Consider the following 22,243-nt stretch of genomic DNA (forward strand, 5'->3'; position numbering starts at 1 on the left):
AACCCTGCCGTGCTTCTCCTTCTCCGTCAAGCTCCCAGATAATCTCCTTCCATGTTCCGGCTTCCCTGGACCTCCTGCCTTGGACAACCTCCCCTGCATCACCTCCCCTCCCGCCCCTCAAACCACCTTCCCTGCACCATCTCCTCCCCTTGGCACCTTCTCTCCCAGATCCTTCTTCCCTGAACCACCACTTCCCTGCACTTCCCTGTCCTCTGAGCAACATTCCCTGAATCTTCTCCTTCCTGTGCCACCTTCCAGGATGCCTCCCTGTCCCCCACCCCGTGTCCATGTCCCCTCTCACACCCAGAGCTCCTCCAGGACCTGCAGCCCTGGGGAGCCAGTGACCATTTCAGCACCATGGCCTTTAAAACTCCCGAATCCAAGTTTTATTTCCGTGTAGGAGAAGAGGGATCACTCACAATATATTATTGTTCAAAAAGAAAATACATTCAACAGCATTTACAGTGGAATGACATTAAAATCCTCGAGGAGGAACAGAAGGACCAGGAGATGGTGCTCTGGTTAAGTGCTGCTGATAAGATGATCTCTGGAAGATGGAGCCATTTTTTCCATTAGCCTAAAATCTGGGGGATTTCTGGGTTGGGATTGCTCCTCGTGCTCCCCCAGGCTCCGTGGAGCTGTGCAGGGTCTGTGATGGGGGTTCCCAGATGGAGGAGGCGATGGGGGCACAGCAGAGGGGACCCCGCGGGGCCCCAGAGCCCAGCACATCCCGCTCCCTGCTCTGCTCTGCCCGGAACAGCCCAATCCAGCCTGGGACCAGCCCGTGCTAGAGCTCCTCCCTGCTCCAAGCTCCTGGGTGACACTTGCATTGACACAGCAAAAAGGCAAATAAGGCATTCTGAAGAGCTCCATTTCACCCCTCCTACAGCCCCAGCCCCAGGGGCACAACCCCCAGGACTGCCACAGCCAGGGCAGCGGCACCTGGGGCCAGCACACCTGGGGCAGCTCTCACAGGGCAAATCCCAGGCTGGAGCATTTAAGATCAGCTTTCCCAAGCCAGGGCAAAGCTCCAGGAAGGAGTGAACATTCTGGAGCTGCTGCTGCAACTCTCAGGACACTGGGAAGCAGCCTGGAGCATCCCACTGCCAGGAATCCCTAGTGCCACAAACCCCAAACACATCATTTCCAGAAGGGAACACCTTTTCCATGCTACAGGATCCAGCTTTGGAGCAAACCGTTACTTCCCTTGCCATGGGAATTGTTCCATCACCACCACCCGAGCTCGGGGACGAGCCGAGGGGAATCGTACTCGTGCTGTAAAAACTCAGACAGACACTTCTGTCTTCATCATTTTTCATCTTTTGTGTACCATAGAAATTTAAGCAAAATAATTTTATATATATTTATATATATATATGTATATAAATTAGAAGCAAATAAATAAGATTAAAGGGTGCACTGAGAGCAGTGGGGGCTGCCCCGCAGCACGGTGACACCGTCAGGGCTGTGGGGACTGTACACTGTGGGGATCACAGGGATGGAAGTGCTGGAAGCTGATCAGGAGGAGACTGATGGATGAGGAACCTGATTGCATAAGAGTCCCATGTGCAAGCCTGGATATTCCAGTTACCATTGCCTCAAGGTTCGTTATTGCTAATTAACTTCACATGGGTGTGACAGGCCGGCTGGGGCAGACCCGGGGCAGGGTCAGTGTGATATGATGGAGAGCCAGAGAAGGAGACAGCAAAAATGGGACCCAGCAGGGCCAGTGCAGGTCTCCAGGTGTTCCAGGCCCAGCAGATCCCATCTTTGGGGAGCCACCACCTCCTGCTTCCCCTCGGTGCTCCCAGTCCTCACCTGTCACCAGCAGTGCTTGCTCCGCTCCTCCCGGTGCATCCAGGGCCAGGCAGGGTGATGGCACCCAGGAGGGCTGAGGGGGACAAGGGGTTCCCTGCCCTGACAAACTGCTGCAGGGAGAGCCCAGGATGAGGGAGGGGAGGAACAGGAGTTGGGAGCGGGTGCTGGGATGCAGGGACCCTCCAGCCTCAGCCTGTGGTCAGGCCTGGCTGGCTGAACGGGGTGGGAGATGCAGAACCAAGGCTCCAGCCCAGCAGCACCACAGCATCTCACCCCTCCTCTCCCCATGGCACCTCTTCCCTCCTGTCCCATCCAGCCTCAGGCACAGCTCAACAGGGAGACACCGATGGAAAAGCTGGAATTGAGATGCAGCCCCCATGTGCAGGGATACAGAGCAGGGACACGGAGCCAGGAGCATCGCCGGGACAAAAACTCTTCACTGCATCAGCCTGGTGTTCCCAGCCTTGCTGGGGCCATTTCCCCCTCTGGATGTGGTTGCAGGAAAACCAAAGCAAACCTCACTCAAACCACTCCCACACGATAAAGACAGGCCCAAGCTTTGCCTGAACACATCAGACTGTGGGGAAGCACCTCCAACGCTCTTGAGAAAAAAAAAACAGGTCAAAAACCCCAAAGTCACCAGCTGAAATATCCTACTTGGTGTTACTGGGATGACTGGGCACTGTGGGACCACCAAGAGCCTCTGGGATCAAGTGCCACAGCTCCTGGGGACAGTTTTCCAAGCAGAGTTGTTCGTGTCCGTCTTTGAAGGAAACCTGAACCAGGAGCAGGATTTGTTTTTTTAAAAAAATAATTCCATAAAGTCCACACAGAAATGGGGTCCCAAAAAAAGGAGAAAAATGGCAAAGAGAAGAGCTCACACAAGCACAGCATTCCCACACCCCAGGCATCTTTGGAAGTCGACGTCTCGGCCACCGGAGCCAAGGCGCTGGAGGATATAGGCAGCAACTCCTGACAGCAATGAACATCCTAAACCCAGCTCAGCTCCACGTGTCCTCACTCCTAAGCAGTCGCTGGAAAATCCATCATTTAAAAAAAAAAAAAAAAAAGATGCTATTTATTAGTGCATAAAAAAATAAGTTTGGAATCCCTGTTTGGATCTCTGCATGTATTGACTCTGTCGGCCCGGCGGGACGCTGCCGGCGTGTCCCCGCTGTCCCTCGGGCTGTGCCGCTGTCCCAGGGGTGGCCCCCGAGCTCTGGGGGGCTCAGAAGATGTCAGGGCACACGCTCCAGTCCTGCTTGTCCTTGGCCTCCCAGTAGCCACCCTTGTAGACGCAGATCAGCTCCCCGGTGACGGCATCCACCTTGCGCTCGAACCACAGCGGGAGGTACCCCTCGTAGTCCTTCCCTGGCCGGGCAGAACGGGGGTCAGGGGGGCTTCTGCACCTGCAACCCCGCAGTCCCACAGCTCCCAGAAGAGCAGGGACTGTCTGCTGGTGCTCCCAGAGCTTGGGGATTTATCTGAGCCCAGCCCTGCTGCGAGGGCCAAGGGAGGACTGGTCTCCAGGGGGATAAAATGACTGGTGGGACAGGATGGCCAGGGACATGGTGACCAGCAAGGCAGAGCAGCCAACAGCCCTCCCCACCAGAGCCCACTGCTCCAAAAACCCAACCAGCCCCCACAAGTGCCCCAAACCCAGCCAAAAGAGTTCCCCAGAGCCACCCTCCCCTCTCAGGGTGTGTCCCCCACAACCATCAGCAGCACAGGCAGCGCAGTCCCTGCACCCTGAGCCATCCCAACACCTCCTCACCTTCCTCCAGGGCCTCCGCGGCCTCGGCCTCCCTGCGCCGGCGCACGGCTCTCTGCTTCTCCTCCAGCCTCTGCTTCTCCACGTTGGCCTCGTCCCAGCGGCCACTCTCCATCAGCCGCTGGTCGGGCCGCAGCCGGCTGTCCGTGGGCGCCACGCGCTCCTCGGGCTCGTTCAGCGTCAGCGCCAGCTCCGAGAAGAAATACATGTTCTCAGCATTCTCCCTGAGTGCAGAGAGCCTGGTCAGGACGGGGCTGGGGAATGCCTCAGGCACAGCCCCCAGCCCCACTGATCCACTCCTGCTGAGCTGGCACTGCTGGGGCACCGCCAGTGCTGGGGCAGCTCTGGGACCCTCCTGCCAGGAGAGACCTGGAGGGGCTGGAGCGTGTCCAGGGCTGGGAACGGAGCTGGGAAGGGGCTGGAGCCCCAGGAGGGGCTGAGGGAGCTGGGAAGGGGCTCAGCTTGGAGAAAAGGAGGCTCAGGGGGGACATTCTGAGCTGCAGACAGTCACCCCAGTCTGCCTACAGCCACAAGGGTGGTTTTCCCAACAAATTCTTCTCCTAAAAGCCTCAGTCCCTCAATAAAACCTCCCTGTGGATAAATCCAGCTTGGCTCTTTAGGATTTGGGTGGCAGGAATGTTTCCCATGGATGCACGTGGCTGGAAAAGGGACTGAGCTGTTGCCAGGTGTGTGATGGCTCTGGCTCTGCACAACTCCCTGACAGGAAGGGACAGCCAGGGGGGGTGAGCTCTGCTCCCAGGGAACAAGGGATGGGATGAGAGGAAATAGCCTCATGTAGCACCACAGCAGTTTTAGATTGGATATTAGGGAAAATTCCTTCCTGGAAAGGGTGGTCAGGCATTCCAACAGGCTGCCCAGGGCATAGTGGGTCCCCATCCCAAAAGAAAATCCCCAAAAGCAGGGACTGTCTGTTGGTGCTCCCAGGGCTCAGAGACTGATTTGAACTCAGCCCTGCCATGGTCATGAGGGCCAAGGGAGGACTGGTCTCCAGGGGGACAAAGTGACTTGTGGGACACGATGACCAAGGACACAATGACCAGCAAGGCAAAGTGGCCAACAGCCCTCCCTTCCAGAGCCCACTGCCCCAAAAACCCAACCAGCCCCCACAAGTGCCCCAAACCCAGCCACAAGAGTCCCCAGAGCCACCCTCCCCTTGCAGGGACCCACCTCAGAAAAAGCCACTCAGCCCCACAAGTCCCTGATGCCCTCAAGCCTGGGCACATGAGCCTCCCATTCCACAAGGCCCAGGGAAATCCCATCCCCACCCCAATCCTGCTGTCCATCCCACCCCCAGGGACTCACGGGAGCGGGTACTTTCTCCACAGGACCTTTGGGGACAGGGTCTGATAGACAGTTTTCTGCTTGCCCTCGGTGCTGGTGCTGCCATGGCTGCTGTGGAGGATCTTGGAGCACTCCATCTTCTCATCCCACGTGCCAGACATGACGTAGTGGGCTTTGCCGTCGGCGTCGCTCACCACCCCTGTCACCTGCCAGGGGGACACGGCTCTGGTGGCATGTGGGAATGCCCAGAGGGACACCACAGCCTCCAGGTGCCCAGCTGGATGTGGTGCTGTGTCTCCTGGGACATCCCTGACCTTGCAGGTGGGTGTCCAACGCACCAAACCCCTCCCAGTCTCGGAGCTGCAGCTCCAGCACATCAGAGCCAAACCATGGGACATGGAGGTGCCATCCAGCCCTCCCTGGTGACCCACGTTAGAGGTGCCTGGCCAACCCCTCAGCCCCGTGCTGGGGCTCATCCCAGTGGTACTGGGAGCCTGGAAGAACCAGGAGTGACCCCTGAAGGAGCAGAGTCCCTGCTGGATACTCACCTTGCGGGGGACATCCCTGGAGAAGTAGCTGTAGGGGGTAAATTTCAGCTGGCATTTATCTTTGGACTTATGGTTAACAATCTCTATTTCACCAGACTGGATAAAAGACACAGAACCACAGCAGGGAGAGACAGAGGAGGTGTTAGTTGTAGTGCAGGTATCAATCCCCACTTGGCACAGCAGCACCAGTGGCTGCCCCCTGCTCCAGCCACCCCCAGCACCTGCTGGCCTTGGGCAGAGCCAGGGAAGGCTCCAGGAAGCCTTTCCCACCCCTGCAGGGAAGCACAGCTTCCCATCGTGGCAGGAGCACGTGCCCAATGCTCCTCCACCCCCCAGAGCCAGGCAGAACTGTGCCCTTACCCACCTGGTCGATCCAGAGCTTGCCCACAATGATGTTGTGCACTGTGGAGGTGACCTTCCTCCACACATAGTGGTTCCCACTGGAGTGGAACTCCAGGTGGATGGCGCCTGTGGAGATAGGAATGATCTGAGCTCAGCAGGGGCAGATGTTCCCCAGAGCCCACCACGACCCCAGCACTGTGCTCATCCTCAGGGCCATCCCCCTCCCTGCACCCCCCACCAGGTCTGGCTCTGGATTCATCCCTCCCTTAGTCTGCTCCAGGAAGGGAGGGACAACTCCTGCCAGGCCCTCTGTCCTCTGCCAAAAGCACTCACTCCAAAAGCAGGTCAGAAATGTGCTGCCTGGTTGATTCAGGCACTGGCACCACTCTGGGAATGCTGCCCAGCCCAGGGACAGACAAAAGGAAAATAAAATGCTGGAAGGAGGCAGCTTATTGCACTTGACTGGCAGGGAGAGGGTTAAAACAGGCAGCAAGTTAACTTTAAATATCATGGAAGGAGAAATCAATTCCTGGGCAAGCAGGGAATTTCCAAAGCAAAGGAGCCTCTGCAGCTGGCATCATTTCCACTTCCAGGGCAGACATGTTATTGTTGGATCACTGGATTAGGAGCACAAACCTGGGCTCCTTACTGCCGGGGGTAGAACACACTGAGCCCCAGGTGAGCCCAGGGAATTCCCAAAATCCCAGGTGAGCCCAGGGGATTCTCAGAGCCCCAGATGAACCCAAGGAATTGCTGAAGGCTAAGGCAGCAGTTTCTTTAACTGCTGGGTTTTGGATGAGCAGTGCAAGGCCAGTCAGTGCCGGGGAATTGCAGAATCCATCACCTACCCAGTGGCATGATGGAGAGGTATTTGCCCCTGAACTTGCTGGCGATGGTGATCTCCTGCCACAGCGTCCACCCTCGCCTGGAGTACACGTGGTGGGCAGCTGCTGGGGGGTGGTGGCTCACCTGGGGACAGGACACACAGCCCGTGAGGACACGGCCACCGCTGAGCCGGGCTGAGTGCTCGGAGAGGGGACAGCCCCACACCAGCTCAGCACTAAGCATGCTCCAGGCCCTGGGCACCACATCAGCTTTGGCACTAAGGGTGCCCCTGGACACTGCAGTCCCCTCCTGGGCAGCAGGGGCACCCCCATGCAGTGCTCTGGCAGCAAAGGGAGACACACCAGGATCCTGCCAGGATTGGCTCAGGCTCATTTCAAAGAATGATTCATGAGATCTTCACTTGAGCAACCATCGCTGTGAGATGCTGATGTTCCCTGACCCCAGGACATGGCCCTGCTTTCCTGGGATCCTGGCTGAGAAACATGGATGTGCTGGCACCCCCATAATCTCAGTGGAACAGCACCTGGGAAATCCCAGAGGACACAGGCCACAACTGGTCCAGAACACACAGCAAGACTTTGGCTTTTCCCTCACACACACACACCAGGCTGGAAAAGCGGACACAGAACCCTAAATCCTGAGTGACTTGTCAGAGGTGGTGCTCACATCACCCTGCCCTGGAAAAAAAGCTGCCCAAAAGCAAGGCAGGAGCAGGAATATCCCAGGCAGAGAGACCTGTCCTCAGCAGGCTCTCAGCTGTGGCACAGGCACCCACGGATCCCCGGAGCTCAGATGATTTCCCTGCTGTAATTACAGGCTGAGCACCCCGAGCTCGGGATTACACACACGGGCAGGGCCAAGGCCTCGCCATTAAATCCAGGCACCAGCAGCAGGAAATCCTATTTGGATAACTGGATTTCAGGCACTGGATTATCACTGCTTGGCTGGGCACGTTGGCAGGCTGAGCAGAACAGGCAGCACCAAGGAAAATTCAGAGCAGTGGGAAAGGCTGGAATTGGTCAGGAATACCAAATCTGGGTACAAACAGAGGAAAACTGGGACCGACCGGAGAAAGCAATTCCAGGCAGGTTATTTATTTGGGAGGAAACAGGGATGGAGGAAGGAGTGTGGTGAAAAGGGGGGGTGAAAGAATGAGAACAGGGAATGCTTGGAAATGATGCACTCAGGGGTGTCCAGCAGTACTGGACTGGCAGAATTGGGAGAGATGTGGTCAGAGGTACCCAGAGGGGACAGGTAGCCCTGGGCTTGGCACTGCAGCTGGGATGAGGCTGAGAAATCTACCCAGGACTTCCAGCTGTACCCCAGGAAGGTGAGGGTGGCAGCTGGCTAAGGGATGGATCCATCCACTTCCAGGCTAAACCAGGTGACAGGCCAGGAACTGATGCCAGGCAAGGGGAGGTGAAGGTGTGGCACTGCTGAGGTGGGAGAACCTGAGCTCTGTGACAACTCTGTGACACAGTGCCAGGGTGGCTGAGGCTTGAGGCCACCTCTGACCCTGGCAGGCAGGAGGGCTCAGGTTGTGGCTGGCAGTGTCCCACCTCACTGCAGCCACAGGCACTGGGAGGGCTCCCAGGCTGGGATGGACTATCTGGGGACATGCAGAGCTGGGTGACATTGGGCCCACAGAGCTGGGGGTGTGGAAGGACAGCAGAGCCAGGAATTCTGGGGATTATCTACGGCAGGACCTTCCTTGGGTCACACTTCCACACCCCACAGAGCCTGCTCAGCACGGCCAGGTGGGATGGGATTGGGATGGGATGGGATGGGATGGGATGGGATGGGATGGGATGGGATGGGATGGGATGGGATGGGATGGGATGGGATGGGATGGGATGGGATGGGATGGGATGGGATGGGATGGGATGGGATTTGACAGAAGGTGCCATCCTGCCTCAAGCCAGCGCTCCACAGGTGTCTGACAAGTTTGGGTACGCACTGCCAGGGAGGGCTTTGTCCACCACTGGGTGTCCTGCAAGGAGCTGGTGGCAGAGCCTGGCACCACTGCAGCAACTGTTCCAACTGTTCCCCCCCCAAACATGGGGACAAAGGGCCAAGCCAATCCAGTCAAACCTGTGACACATCCCTACCTTGTCACCCAGCCCAGAGCATCGAGTGCCACATCCAGTCCTTCCTTGGACACCCCCAGGGGTGGGGACTCCACCAACCACCTTGTCCCCATCCCATTTCTGGGAGAAGAGCCCACGGAAGGCTCAGGGAGGTGCTGCTGGTGCCCCCCAGCAGGATGGCAGAGCCCCAGGGCTCACCTGCTCGCAGAGGGAGCGGAAGCCCAGCTCCTCCAGGCGGTCCAGCTCGAAGGTCTCCCCCAGCAGGGGGTTGAATGGCTTTGCAGTGCGGTGGACAGTGGTGGAGTAGGAGGACACGGAGAAGGCGGCCACAAAGCACATCTGCTCTGTGGAGCTCTCACACTTCACTGCCTTGTCCAGCAGCTCGTGGTACTCTAGGTCCTCTGTGAGCCGCTGCAGCATGGACAGGGGCTCGTTGAAGTTCACCTGCAGGGGAAGGAGGCAGGGTCAAGAAAGTAGGAGAGATCCCCAAGAGGTACCTCCAAGCCCAAAGGAAAGGGAATATGTGGTCAGCTCCCTGCCCTGTGCCAGGCAGCGCTAAGGTTCAGGGTGTGGGGGAGCCAACGGCCCTGTGAGATGATCAGGGATCAGCCCAGGTAATCACCCTGACCCCAAAATGAGCCTCAACAATGAGATCAGCCCCCTCCCAGCCAGCACCCCACTGGCCACAGGACAGGGATGTGCTGTTCCCCAGCCTGCCCTCATCACCTCCATCCCTGTGTGCCAGGTGACCCAGCTGCCCAGAAAACCTGGAAAAGCCCCATTTTGGGGTCTCCATGCTCCTGAGACTCCAGTCCCAAGACAACACCTCTATTTTTCGCTCTGAAAATACTGAAATTAAAAAATAATTGAAAGCAAGACAGAGCCACAAAAGGTCTTCTGCCTTTTTAGTTTCATTTCAAAACAAAGAAATATATTTTAAGAGGAGCAGATGGCTGAAGAACCACTTCTGTAAGCCAAGTTAAATATTTCATAGTAGAAAAAACAAACTCCAGATTCCAGGATTTAGCTTTTTTTAGATTTTCCACTCAGGGATTTAGCCTGCAAGTGGCAGAGATCTTACAGCATCAGAGAAAGAGGGAGCTGGGGAGAAAGAGCAGCATCAAATCCACATAAAGAGCCAATCACTTGGGATAATTCTCGGGAGAGATGCAGAGAACAAAGCCAGCAGCTGCATCCTCAGCTCTGCTCAAGCAATAGGGAGCAAAAGCCTTTTATGGGGGAAGAAGATGAATCCACCCAAATTCCAAATTCCTACAACTGTTATTCTCCTTTTCAGTGCTGCAGGTTTGTTCACTCAGAAGGAGAATCAAGGAGCTATTTGCACAAGGGGTTTGTCAATCCATAACATCCCCAGGAAGGGGATGGGTCTCAGAAAACCACAGAGAACCTCAGAAATGCTCTTAATTCATCAGGAATCTCCCCAAAGAATGTCCGCATGCAGCTGAGCTTGTGGGGTGGATCCTGGTGCATCTCTGGCAGATCTTCCTTCTCATTTCATAGGGACTGTGGGTTCCTTCAAGATTTCACAGAATCCGAGAATGGTTTGAGCTGGAAGGGACATTAGAGCCCATCCAGTGCCACCCCTGCCATGGCAGGGACACCTCCCACTGTCCCAGGCTGCTCCCAGCCGCATCCAACCTGGCCTTGGGCACTGCCAGGGATCCAGGGGCAGCTGCTCGGGGCACCCTGTGCCAGGGCCTCAGACCCTCATGGGGAACAATGTTTTCTTATATTGAATCTAAACCTCCTCTCTTCCCCACTGCCCTCAGGTTTGGACTCTAGCAGCTCCCAGGATAATTTGATTGATAGGAGAAGTATAAATTTCTCTCTCCAGGCACCAGCAGCTGCTGGGATGTCACATCCTGAGCCTATTCCTGTGCCCATCACGCCCTGATCTGCTGCTGCTGCAGAACTGGATGGTGCTGGGCTGTCCATCCCAGCTGGAAATAGCAGAAGGAAGTGACAGCTCATCACTCTCAGGCAGAGCTCTGAGCTCTCACTCAGGCTCTGTTTGAAGAGACAGAAGACAACCAATCCAGCATCCCAGCCCCTGGAATGTGCTTCCTGCTCTTTACACAAGAGAGGATGGACCATGAATATGGCTCTGTGCAGCCCATGTTGGGGCTGTTCCACACAGACCCCCCAGCAAACCCTTTCTGGCCATCACAGGGAGCCTTTGCCCCCAGGGCTGAACCAGCAGCACCCAAAACCTGCCCCCAGCACCTCCTTCACAAAAATCTGCTCTCTGTAAGGAAAAAGAGGCTCCCTGAGCCCCTGGGGTGGAACCCAGCCCTGCCGTGGTTGGTGCAGGTGGGGCTGAGCCCTGAGTGTCTTGTCCAGGATCACACTGGGCAAAACATCACCAGCAGCAGGGTCCCTTCTTCATGAATCCTCAGGGATTCACAGTGTCCTGCTCCCCTCCGTGCCTCTGCAGCAGCTGGATATGCAGAGGACACTCAGGCAATGTCCCCTCTGCTCCAGCTTGCCCAGGAGCAGGGATGTGCTGGAGAGAGTCCAGAGGAGGCACCAGAGATGCTCCATGGGCTGGAGCCAGGCTGGGAGAGCTGGGGGTGCTCACCTGGAGAGGAGAAGGCTCCAGGGAGAGCTCAGAGCCCCTGGCAGGGCCTGAAGGGGCTCCAGGACAGCTGGAGAGGAACTGGGGACAAGGGATGGAGGGACAGGACACAGGGAATGGCTCCCACTGCCAGAGGGCAGGGATGGATGGGATCTTGGGAATTAGGAATTGTTCCCTGGCAGGGTGGGCAGGCCCTGGCACAGGGTGCCCAGAGCAGCTGTGGCTGCTCCTGGATCCCTGGCAGTGCCCAAGGCCAGGCTGGACATTGGGGCTTGGAGCACCTGGGACAGTGGGAGTGTCCCTGCCATGGCAGAACATGGAACTGGATGAGCTTTAAGGTCCCTTCCCACCCAAACCATTCCACAATTCCATCATAAGCATGCAGCAGTTGCCAGCACAAAATCCAGTCCCTGGTGGCAACCTCCTGTCCCTGCTTGGGGCTGCTGTGCCACCACAGAATCAGCAGGACCATCCTGAGCTGTAACCCAAAGCTCTGCACAGCCAAGAGCTGCCCAAATCCACGCCCTGTGCCAGCCCTGCTGCCAGGGACACTCAGACTCACGGGCATGGGGATCTTGGAGAGCTCCTTGCCAATGCAGTTCTTCATGATGCTCCAGAGGTTAAGGCTGTAGTTGGGTTTGTCAGGAATTCGAGTCCTTCTCCTCTTCCTCGGCAGGAGATCTTTGCCTGTGGACTCATTGTAGCTGCTTTGATTGGAGCTCTCAAACACCTGTGGAAGCAACAGAAGAACTCAGGTTTAAACTGGACCCAACCAGACCCAGAAGCTCCCAGGAACAGCAACTACAATCCAGGAGACACCTGAGGAGCATTGCTGGAAGCCTGTTCTCCAGGGAAATATGGGTACAACTGTTCCCCCACACCTTCCTGCTTCCTTTAGGAGAATGCTTAGGATGCTGATGCTTGCTGACATCTGTGACTCACAGAGGAACCACCGCAGAGCATCTGGACCCAAATGAACACAACCATCCCCTCTCCCCTGGTTTCACCTCAGCAGGACCACCCTTCCCAGCCTGCCCGGCCAACTCACACTGTCCTCCAGGTTCCAGTCCTCGGGGTGGCCCTCGCTGGCCCCACTCAGGTTGCTGCCTGAACGCCTGTGGGGAGGAACAGCAGCTGGGGAGCACAGGGAAGGGCAGGGAACACCCAAGGCTGGTGCAGCATCCCCCAGAGCATCTCCTGCACCCCCCCAGGGCACTGCCAGGAAGGAACTGGGGTGACAAAGGCTGTGCACAGGTGTGAGGAGGGGATTCTAAGGACAGGATGCTCAGGAAGGGATTCTCAGCTGCAGCCCTGGGGGCACAGAGATTCTGCTTTTGTCACCAAGCCCAGTGATGTGACCATGGGTCAGACCACAGGTTCCTCCAGCCCAGGTCCATGGAGGAGTAAGAGCAGGTGACAGCAGACAGAGGGCAGGATTTGATGGGATATTGGGAACAAATTCTTCCCTGTGAGGGTGGGGAGGTGCAGGCACAGGGTGCTCACAGAAGCTGTGACTGCCCCATCCCTGGCAGTGCCCAAGGCCAGGCTGGATGGGGCTTGGAGCAACCTGGAATAGTGGAAGGTGTCCCTGCCATGGCAGGGGGTGGAATGGGAGGAGCTTTAAGGCCCCTTCCAGCCCTACCCATCCCATGATTCCCTGATTCTGTCAAGGCAAGGTGGTGCCTGCCTCTGTCCAACACTCTGAGGGATTTCCTTCCAAGTCCCTGCTCCCATCAGCTGAGGGGCAGAGGACTCAGCTCTCCCACAGCACTGCCTGACACCCTCACCTGCTTCACTACAACTGGGGGCCACCCTCAGCCTTGCTCCAGGAATGCAGGAGCAGCCGGACGCAGGACAGACCTCTGGACAGAGGCTGGGGAAGGTCTGGAGGACATGCCCTCAGAATGACCCCGGGGGAGGGGCTGCTGAGGGAAAACCGGCTCTTCCCAGCTTTTCCCGCATTCCCAGGCAGGCAGGGGGTGGTACCTGTGGTGCTTGGGGTCTGCAGTTACTGTGATAAAAGCTGGTGCGTCCTCCATGGCATCGAAGTACTCCGTCTCCTCATCTTCATCACTGGCCTCTCCTTTGGCAGACTGCACACTCCCTGCTGGCACAAGGCTTTGAGACATCCCGTGCTGCTGCTCCCCTGCAGACCCCCCCCACCACAGCCTGACCCCCCCTGCATCCCACTCCACACCCCGAGGATGCTGTACCAATTTCCAGCTCCTAGAAGCCAGGATGTGCCCTGCTCCCCAGCCCGGGCACACAAGGCCACCCCGCCGTGCTCGGGAGCACCCCCAGAAATGTCCCCAGCCCGCCTAAGGGTGACACGGGCCTGCCCAGCCCCCGCCTGGTGTGGTTCCGCTCCAGCACTGCCCCGTCCGCCGGGAAATCCGGTTTGGATGAAAGCAGGAAAAACACGTCACAAGTCCCAGGTGATGCTGGAGAGGTTTCCCAGCCCCGCAATCCCAAACACCGCTCCGCTGAGCTGGGACGGATCCATGGCTGCGGCTCCCGGAGCCGGCGGAGTCACGGTGCAGCTTCCCTACCGCTGGCCCAGCCTCACTGCTGCTCTCCAGAGGAGCAGGGTCACTGCCCCGGGCGGATTTGTGCCTGTCCCTGCAGCCATTTCCCCCAGCTGCCCCCCAGAATTGTTTCGGCTGCTCGGGCCCTCTGAGGACATCGAGCCCCGCCATTCCCGAGCGCTGCCCAGGCCACACCAACCCGCGTCCCCAGCTGCCACGTCCATTCCGCTGTTAAATACCCCCAGGGACGGGGACACGGCTGAACAACCCCTTCCATGAAGAAATATTCCCCAATATCCAAACTAAACCTCCTCTGAGGCTACAGGGGAACGAGGGCAGTGCCCGGCACCAACATCTTCCCCCACCTCCAGCAGCCACTGCTCTCTCCCTCGGGTCTGTATTTCCTTGAAAAGTAAGACCCGGCACTATGAGCAGTGTTTGTGGCTGTAACTAACGCTGCCCTGGGGGAAGGACATTTGGCAGGAATCTGCAAAGCTGTTGGATCTTATTGCAAACGAGTCCTGGCTGTTCCACTGCCATCCCACGCAGCCCACTCAGCAGTGCCAGGGGACCCTGAGCCTTTTCCCAGTGCCATGGCTGCCCTCCAGCACCCGCAGATGTGCCCACCAGTACGAGTTAAAGCTCCCAAAGCAGCCTGGAATAGCATGAGGGAGCTGGGGACACAGCCCTCTCTGCATCTGAATCTTGGGGACATCCAAGTCCCTAAGCAAGGACAATTAGGAATAATTATGGCATAATGGGAACCATTTAGAAAAATACCATGGGGATACAGGGCATTGCCTTGGGCACCCTTCCCATGGCTGGCAGCTCATGAGGAGCAGCCAGGCAGAATGCCCTGATCCATCCCAGAGGTGCCTGAACAGCCCTGTGCCATCCCAGGGGTCCCCAAGCAGCTCTGTCTCATCCTGAGGGTCCCTGAGTGGAACACCCCAGTTCATCCTGGGAGTCCCTGAGCAGCTCCATCCCATCCCAGGATCCCCGAGCAGCTCCATCCCATCCCAGGATCCCCTAACAGCCCCATCCCACCACAAGGATCCCCGAGCAGCCCTGTCCCATCCCAGGATCCCTGAGCAGCCCTGTCCCATCCCAGGATCCCCGAGCAGCCCTGTCCCATCCCAGGATGCCCTAACAGCCCCATCCCACCACAAGGATCCCCAACGGCCCTGTCCCATCCCAGGATGCCCCACCATCCCTGTCCCCTCGCAGCCCCCCAGCAGCCCAGGCTGGCGCTCACCCTTGGCGGCGCTGGCGGTGCTGGCGGAGCCGCCGGCCAGGCCGGGCGCCCCACGGCAGGCGCGCTCCAAGCTGTTGTGCTGCTTGGCTAGCTGCTCGATGGTCTCCTCCAGGCGGATCCGCTGCTCCCGCTCATGCTGCAGCAGCCGCTGCCATTTCCGGCTGTGGCTCTCGGCTAAGTCCAGGAAATCGCGGCAGGCCTGCACAGGAAGGGACAGCTCAGCCAGAGGTGTCACGGCACGCAGGAACCCCGGGCTGGCTCCCCGACACCCCCTCCTGCTCCTCTCCCAGGAGAGGGGTTTTACCAACTCCCAGGGCTGTGCTCGATCCCCTCATCCACAGCTCAGCTCTGGCTGAACCGTCCAAAGCTGAACCACCCCCAAGGAGGTGGCTGCAACACGGACAGCTGGCCATGGCAGCCTGGCCTGCCACAGCCTGCCCACAGCCTGTCCCTGTCCCCATCCCTGAGCCCACTGTGCTCCTCAGGAGCTCTCACAGCCCTCGGCCAAGCCCAGAGGTCTTGGAGTGGCACCTTCATGCCCAAATTCAGCAAATGAGGAGAAGCTGGATGGGACAGACAGGAGAGGATCACAGAATCATGGAATGGTTTGGGCTGAAGGGACCCAAAGATCATCCAGTTCCATGGACAGGGACACCGTCTACTAGCACAGGTTGCTCCAAGCCCCATCCAACCTAGCCTTGGACACATCCAGGGATCCAAGAGCAGCCACAGCTGCTCTGGGCTACTCAAGTCAGGAGCCAGCCATCCCTGTGCTCCAGGGAGGCAGAGAGGAAGGATACCCAGCTCCTCCCCAGAGCTGCACAGCCCAGGACACAGCACAGGGCCTGGCCCCTACAACACATCCACCATGGCCAGAACCCCCATTCCCCTCCCCAACGAGCCCGGGGGAGCCCCCCAGCCATGGGGACCCCACAGACACACAGGGCACAGGGCAGGAGGGCTCAGGGAGTGCTCCAAGGGAGTGCTCCAAGTGAAGTCTTGCAGTACACACAGCATCCATCCTGTGCCACCAGGCAGGGGACAGCTGGGACACCACGATCCAGGCTGGCAGAACCCCTTGGCACCAACCCCCCTCCCAAAGCCCCCCCAGGACTGGCATCACCCAGCCCAGCTCTACCACACTCCCAGCAGGAGCTTTCCGGGAGCAGGACATCCGCCCAGGGCCGGGACACGGGGACACTGCTGGCTGTCCCACACTGCCTCACCCCAGACAATGGCCTCACAGGACAGCCCGGCCCTCACAGCTCTATTTTTAGGTTATTTTCTATTTTGGATGAAATCCTGAGTTCCCGTGGCCTCGCTGCTTCCTTTTGCCATCAGCACCACGTGCAGCTGAGCACGGAGGCAGGGCTGCTCCTCCCGCCCCAAATCCCTGCCAGATGGGACACACTGAACTTCTTCTTATGTTTCAAAGTAGAGAAACAGGATTTTTATGGAAATTCTCCAGGAGCTGGCAGCGTGAAGGGAAATTAACTGTGCTTGTGCAACTCCTTGTCATACCAAGGAAATCCAATGGATAAATGCTAGCTGAAAAACTCAAACCTATTCAAAGACATCCAGAGAGTTTTGGATGTCTGACAGACTACAACATTCCCAGGCCTTGCTTATTTTCTGTTTCCAGCTATTTGGATTCCACGGATGATTCATCCAGCTCTTGGCTTGGTTACTCAGCATTTGGGCTGCAGATGGCACCTGATGATCAAGGTAACTCCTCAAGCAGAAAATTCAGGGCTTCAGCTTCCATGACTTGCTCTGATTTTACCAGGATTTGTCCAAGAAAAGCTCCAATTCATCAGTGCTTCATCAAACGTTTCCCTTGGATAGGAGCAGGATTCAAGATGTATCCAGGGAAAGAAGTTTCTCCTTTAAGGTTTTGCTTGACATACACCTGGAACATGGAGGGACCAGACCCTACATGTGTCCCCTCCTCCAGCCCTTTGATGCTTTTCCCACTGAAGGCAGGGAGGGCTCAGGGTCCTGTCCCCCCAAACTCCTGGCTATGCTTCCATCTCACGTGTTCAAAACTGGGATCAGCTCTGGGACCCTCCTGACAGGAGAGACCTGGAGGGGCTGGAGCAATTCCAGGGAAGGGAACGAAGCTGGGAAGGGGCTGCAGCCCCAGGAGAGTCTGAGGGAGCTGGGAAGGGGCTCAGCCTGGAGAAAAGGAGGCTCAGGAGGGGACCTTGTGGCTCTGCACAACTCCTGCCAGGAGGGGACAGCCGGGGGGGTCGGGCTCTGCTCCCAGGGAACAGGGACAGGAGGAGAGGGAACGGCCTCAGGCTGGGCCAGGGCAGGCTCAGGGTGGATTTTGGGATGATTCCTACATGGGAAGGGTGGTCAGGCACTGGCACAGCTGCCCAGGGCAGTGGTGGATCCCCATCCCTGCAGGGACTCAAACAGCCATGTGGATGTGGCACTTGGGGATGGGGGTCAGCAGTGGCCTTGGCAGTGCTGGGGAATGGTTGATGCTCTCAGAGGGCCAGACCAGACCCCACATTCTCTGGGCAAGGTTTTCACCTCCTCCTCTAGAAACAACTGAGGTCCTCCCCACCCCAAAATCCTTCTGGGAGCCACCCATGGCCCAAAGCCCACGGGGACCCTGCCCTGGCCCTTCCCAGTGACACCATCCCGGGCCAGCCGCTGGCTCTGTGTGTCCCACGGATGCACTGGGCTAAGAGGATGAAACCAGGGCAAGTAATTGGATATGGCCATGACCTTCCCATCCCAGCAAAGCTCATTATCTGCTCCAAAGGTCCAGCTCACAGGCAGCAGGCACAGAAATGCCCAGTTTGGCACCGAGGGTGGGAACTGCCAGCTGCTCCAGGCTCAGGGGCTGAGCGCTTTAAAACGAGATCACCTGTAATTATCCTACTACAATTAACCATGGGCTGGAACAGGGAATTAGGGGGAAAGGAGGTAATTATGGAGGAGCTACAGGGAGGCAGGGCTGGGAGGAGAACTTGCTCCAGCAGCTGATGGGAATCAACATCCTAGTGAAAAACAGCAGGTAACTCCTCAGAATCTCCCATCCCAAAGCTTCAAGGAGGACTCCATGCAGTATCCCAAAGGGAAACCTGCACCAGCAGGCTTCATTTACAGCCATATAAAAAATCCAAGTGATGAAGAATGGTTGTCAGTGTTGCAGAGCGTGGGGAGGTTTTGGGAAGATGAGCAGGATGGTCCTCACGAGGCCACAGATCCCACCACGGGCTGTGGAGCTTCCATGGAGCAGGTCAGGACAATGCACAGTCCATGCTGCATCCCACAATGGTGTCCATGTGAATTTAGGAGCTGAGATACATATAGGGATTATTCCCTGCTTTTGAAAGGCTCTAGGGGCCCCTCTCTGCAGCCTCTTCCTCTGTAATTCAGACAAAGGCTTGATCCAAACCCAGATCAAAGGACCTGGATCAACCCAAACAAGGATCATGTTTGCTTCCTGGGAGAGAAGTGATGCCAGGGGTGGAGAAGGGAAAATATCCTGCAAGAGGGATCTGCCAAACTCAGCCCCCACTGCTGCCACCAGCAGCCAAGCAAATAAAGTGATTAATTTGGGTTTACACCCCCTACAACCAGACAGTGCCAAGTTCCACAGGGATGCTCACTGAAGGTGGGAGCACCACCAAACAGGGACCAGGGGATATTTTTTCTGTCTCTGTCGACTGAGCTCAGTCCTGAGCCAAAACTCATCCCTGTATGGAACAAGGGCTGCAGGGCACTGGGATGAGGAGCTCAGACAGGAATATCCCAGCTCATCACTCATTCCCAGCATTAATCCCCTGCCTTGGTGTTCCCAAGGTACAAACAATCCCAGCCACTGAGCAGGAGCAACACCTCACAATCCAGCTTATAAAATTCTCATGGAGAAGTGGCTAAATTTAGTTCCAGCTGAACTTGCCCAGGGCTGTAAGACTCAGCCACAAACCCACAGAAGCTAGCATAGGGACACAGGACAGCAGGAAGAGGCTCCTTGAGGAATGCACCCAAAGGAGGGCACAGAGCCCAGGCTGAAGGATGCAAGTGCAGGAAAAGTGATTCCCCAGTGAGCTGTGGGGCTGAGGAGTTGAGGCCAAGAAGGTACAGCCCTGGGAGGCCCCACCCTTCTCAAAGCTTTCCCAGGATCCATGCTCTCTTTTTAAGCAACTTAACTCTCATTATACCTAAATAAAGATATTAGGCTTAGAGTCCAGACTGAGGAGCGTTGTGCTGTTGTTCCAGGTAGGAATGCCCTTCCCCCCCATTGAATTTCCTTACTGCACTAGGGGAGAGCTGACACCTAGTACAGATCTCTCTGACAGAGGCACTCACCGTCCTCAGAGTTGCTCTGTAAGAGCAGAGAAGAGGAAAGGGCACAGGATGCTGTGCCCATCCCCACATGCTTCTCACCCCATCAGGAGACTGGGTTTATCCTTCACAGCATCCAAACTGCTGCCTCCCACTAGAAGAGGGGCAGCAGGTACAGGAGGTGACAGAACATGACCAGGATTTTGCCCCAGGGCCAGAGCTGGATCCAATCCTAAAGCTCTGAAGGCTGTTCTGCCTCAGCATCATCACAGCACAGATGGGGCTGGAGAGCAGCAGTCAGGCTGACAGATCACCAGTGACCAGAGATAAAAGCAAGTTCCATCCCTGTGCAGCCCCTGATCTCAGGGAACCCCAGAGCTACCTACAACCACGTGGCAGGAGGGACAGAGGCGGTTTCTCCTCCTCTCCATGGCTGGAAAAAGTTGTGGCAGGTCCTAATCCAGCACTGGCCAATGGAACTGTAAATCCCAGCCAAGCCAGGGAGGCACAGCCAAGGTGCCTAAAAGAAATGGAAAAATACCACCGAGGCTCCTGCAAATTCCTGGAGGAAGAGGCAAAGTGCCATCGAGATCCTGCCGGGAGCAGGAGGCAACGCTTGGTGCCATCAGCTCTGTGGTCCCTCCCTGTGCCCAGCAGCTGCCAGCCAAGGGCACATTTAGCACCTTTCACACATTTGTCACGGCAAATATCCCGATTTCACAGCTTGCTGCTGGCTAATGGGAACGTCGTTAACAGCCCCAGGATTATTCATGCAGTGGAAAACAATCACCCGCGGTCACCCACCTCCTGCCAAGGTGGTGGTGTCACACACCCTCGGGGATCTCGGCTTCCTCAGTGGAGCAAACAGTCAAAATCCAATTGAAGGAACAAAGAGATGAGGTTAATTAGCTTGAAAGGGTAAATGATCACAGCAAAGCCTGCCAGACTTCATAGAATCATAGAATGGTTTGGCTGGAAGGGACCTTAAAGCTTATTTTGTCTCATCCCCCTGCCATGGGCAGGGACACCTCCCACTGTCCCAGGCTGCTCCAAGCCCTGTCCAGCCTGGCCTTGGGCACTGCCAGGGATCCAGGGGCAGCCACAGCTGCTCTGGGCACCCTGGGCCAGGGCCTGCCCACCCTCCCAGGGAACCATTTCTGGGGTCACCACAGGGTGACAGCCTCTGGGGCAGCCCCAGCACAGCTGAGCACTCCCAGTCTCCAGCAGAACGCTGCTGGATGGTGATGGAATGGGCTCACACCTGCAATCCCACCTGTCCCAGCATCCCAAAGCATCAGCCACACAAATCCAACCTCTGGGCAGGAAAAATCCAGCAGAGAAGTGCCTGCTGTTGTGGGACCAACACCTCCTGCTCCTCAAGCATGGGACAAGGAGCACTTCATGGCCCAGGAGTGACAGGAGAGGAGGCAAGTGCCAGATGCGTTCAATCATCTCTTGTTCCTGGGTGAATTACAGAGCAGGAGCCATCACTCCACTCAGCAGGGACAAAGCTCTGCCGTTGAGTGCCTGGGAGATAAGTGCTCCCTTCCTTCCTGGAGTCATCAAAAGCCTGGGACACAGCTGGCTGCTACGAGCTGCACAGCAGCCCCCGAGGGAAGGGCCATTGTTTGGCTCTGCACACAGCACAAACCAGAGAATCACAGCATCACGGCTTGCCTGGGAAGGAACTCTGGAGCTCATCTCCCTCCTTCCCCCACCTCCATGGGCAGGGGTACCTCCCACTAGGCTGCTCCGAGCCCTGTCCAACCTTGAACACTTCCAGGGATGGGGCTGAAGCCATCTGGGTTCAGAGCAGTGATCTCACTGCACAGAGTCACAATCTGCCACTGCACCCAGAGAGGGTTAATTTGTCCTTCCTCCCCCAAAAAACCACTCTGAGCAGCAAGCAAAGGGGAAATATAAGGATAGAGCCAACCTGAATCCCAAATCATCCCACAGTATCAGATGGCAGTGAGACATGGTCTGGAGTATGAGCATCTGCTCGACAGCCATGTCACCCACAGCCCTGCTGGGGCCCAAGGGCAGGTGCTGCTCAGCACCACAGCAACCCAGCCTGCTTAAATAACAGCAAATCTTCCCAAATCACTGCGGTGACCCTCAGCCAGCGTCTAAAGAAGGATGTGGAAACACCAGGAACTGCTCCTGCCTGGGGCAGGGCTGGTGGGGAGAGCTGGGCTGAGCCTCAGCATATTGTGACACCCTGAGAAACCAAGGTGACATTGCATAAAAGCCTGTGAGTTCAACATGGAAAATTATCCCTCTGCATCCAGGGGAAATAGGTGCTACAAAAAAGCACAAACATGGGAAGGATTCTTAGTGACCCAACAGGAAATGGGAAGACACTGGAGGAGGCTCCAGCCCACCCCTTGATGCCACTGTCAGCAGCTCAGCCAGACCCTCAGTGCTTGAACAAGGTGCTCCCAAAATCCCCAACGGTCCCATTCCATGTGGCACCTTGTACCCCAGCAGTGCCTGCTTCTCTCTGGGGTTCATGGATTCCCTGGGAGTCAGAGATGTCCATGATGGAGATGTCCAAGACAGAGAAGTCCAAGACTGAGAGGTCTGGGATAGGTATGTCCAAGATGGAGACATCCCCATTGTGTGGGGTCAGATCTCCTGGCTGTGAATCTGGGAATTTTCCCACCTTACCATGTTATTTTGGGCCGCCTGTTTAAAGGTCAAGGACACACCAGTGTTCCAATCAGATGCACTGTGCCCAGGGGTTCCCCAGAGCTAAGCTCATCCCAAAGCCCCTCCCGAAGCACTGGGACTGGCCCAGCATCCAGACCCCGCCTGCAGCGGCGCCGTCAGCGCCGGGGAATCCACC

General features: G+C 56.9%; 1 protein-coding gene across 4 annotated transcripts in view; it reads right to left on the reverse strand.

The window, feature by feature from the left end:
* Positions 1-363: 363 nt before the first annotated feature.
* OSBP2 (oxysterol binding protein 2) overlaps positions 364-22,243 on the reverse strand; it is a 97,603-nt gene continuing 75,723 nt past the window's right edge. For 2 of the 4 annotated variants that reach the window (XM_059863125.1, XM_059863127.1), the window contains 11 exons: positions 15,091-15,289; positions 13,297-13,414; positions 12,359-12,425; positions 11,873-12,040; positions 8,913-9,158; positions 6,630-6,750; positions 5,804-5,907; positions 5,440-5,535; positions 4,913-5,097; positions 3,593-3,813; positions 364-3,189 (listed from right to left, as the gene is read on the reverse strand). In XM_059863125.1, coding sequence (XP_059719108.1) covers positions 3,047-3,189; positions 3,593-3,813; positions 4,913-5,097; positions 5,440-5,535; positions 5,804-5,907; positions 6,630-6,750; positions 8,913-9,158; positions 11,873-12,040; positions 12,359-12,425; positions 13,297-13,414; positions 15,091-15,289 — 1,668 coding nt within the window. In that variant the 3' untranslated portion in view covers positions 364-3,046. Of the gene's footprint in view, positions 3,190-3,592; positions 3,814-4,912; positions 5,098-5,439; positions 5,536-5,803; positions 5,908-6,629; positions 6,751-8,912; positions 9,159-11,872; positions 12,041-12,358; positions 12,426-13,296; positions 13,418-15,090; positions 15,290-22,243 lie in introns of all 4 variants that reach the window. The other 2 variants (XM_059863124.1, XM_059863126.1) reach the window with 1 other exon arrangement.

This window comes from Haemorhous mexicanus, chromosome 19 (assembly GCF_027477595.1).
Source record: "Haemorhous mexicanus isolate bHaeMex1 chromosome 19, bHaeMex1.pri, whole genome shotgun sequence".
In the NCBI taxonomy this organism is placed as follows: domain Eukaryota; kingdom Metazoa; phylum Chordata; class Aves; order Passeriformes; family Fringillidae; genus Haemorhous; species Haemorhous mexicanus.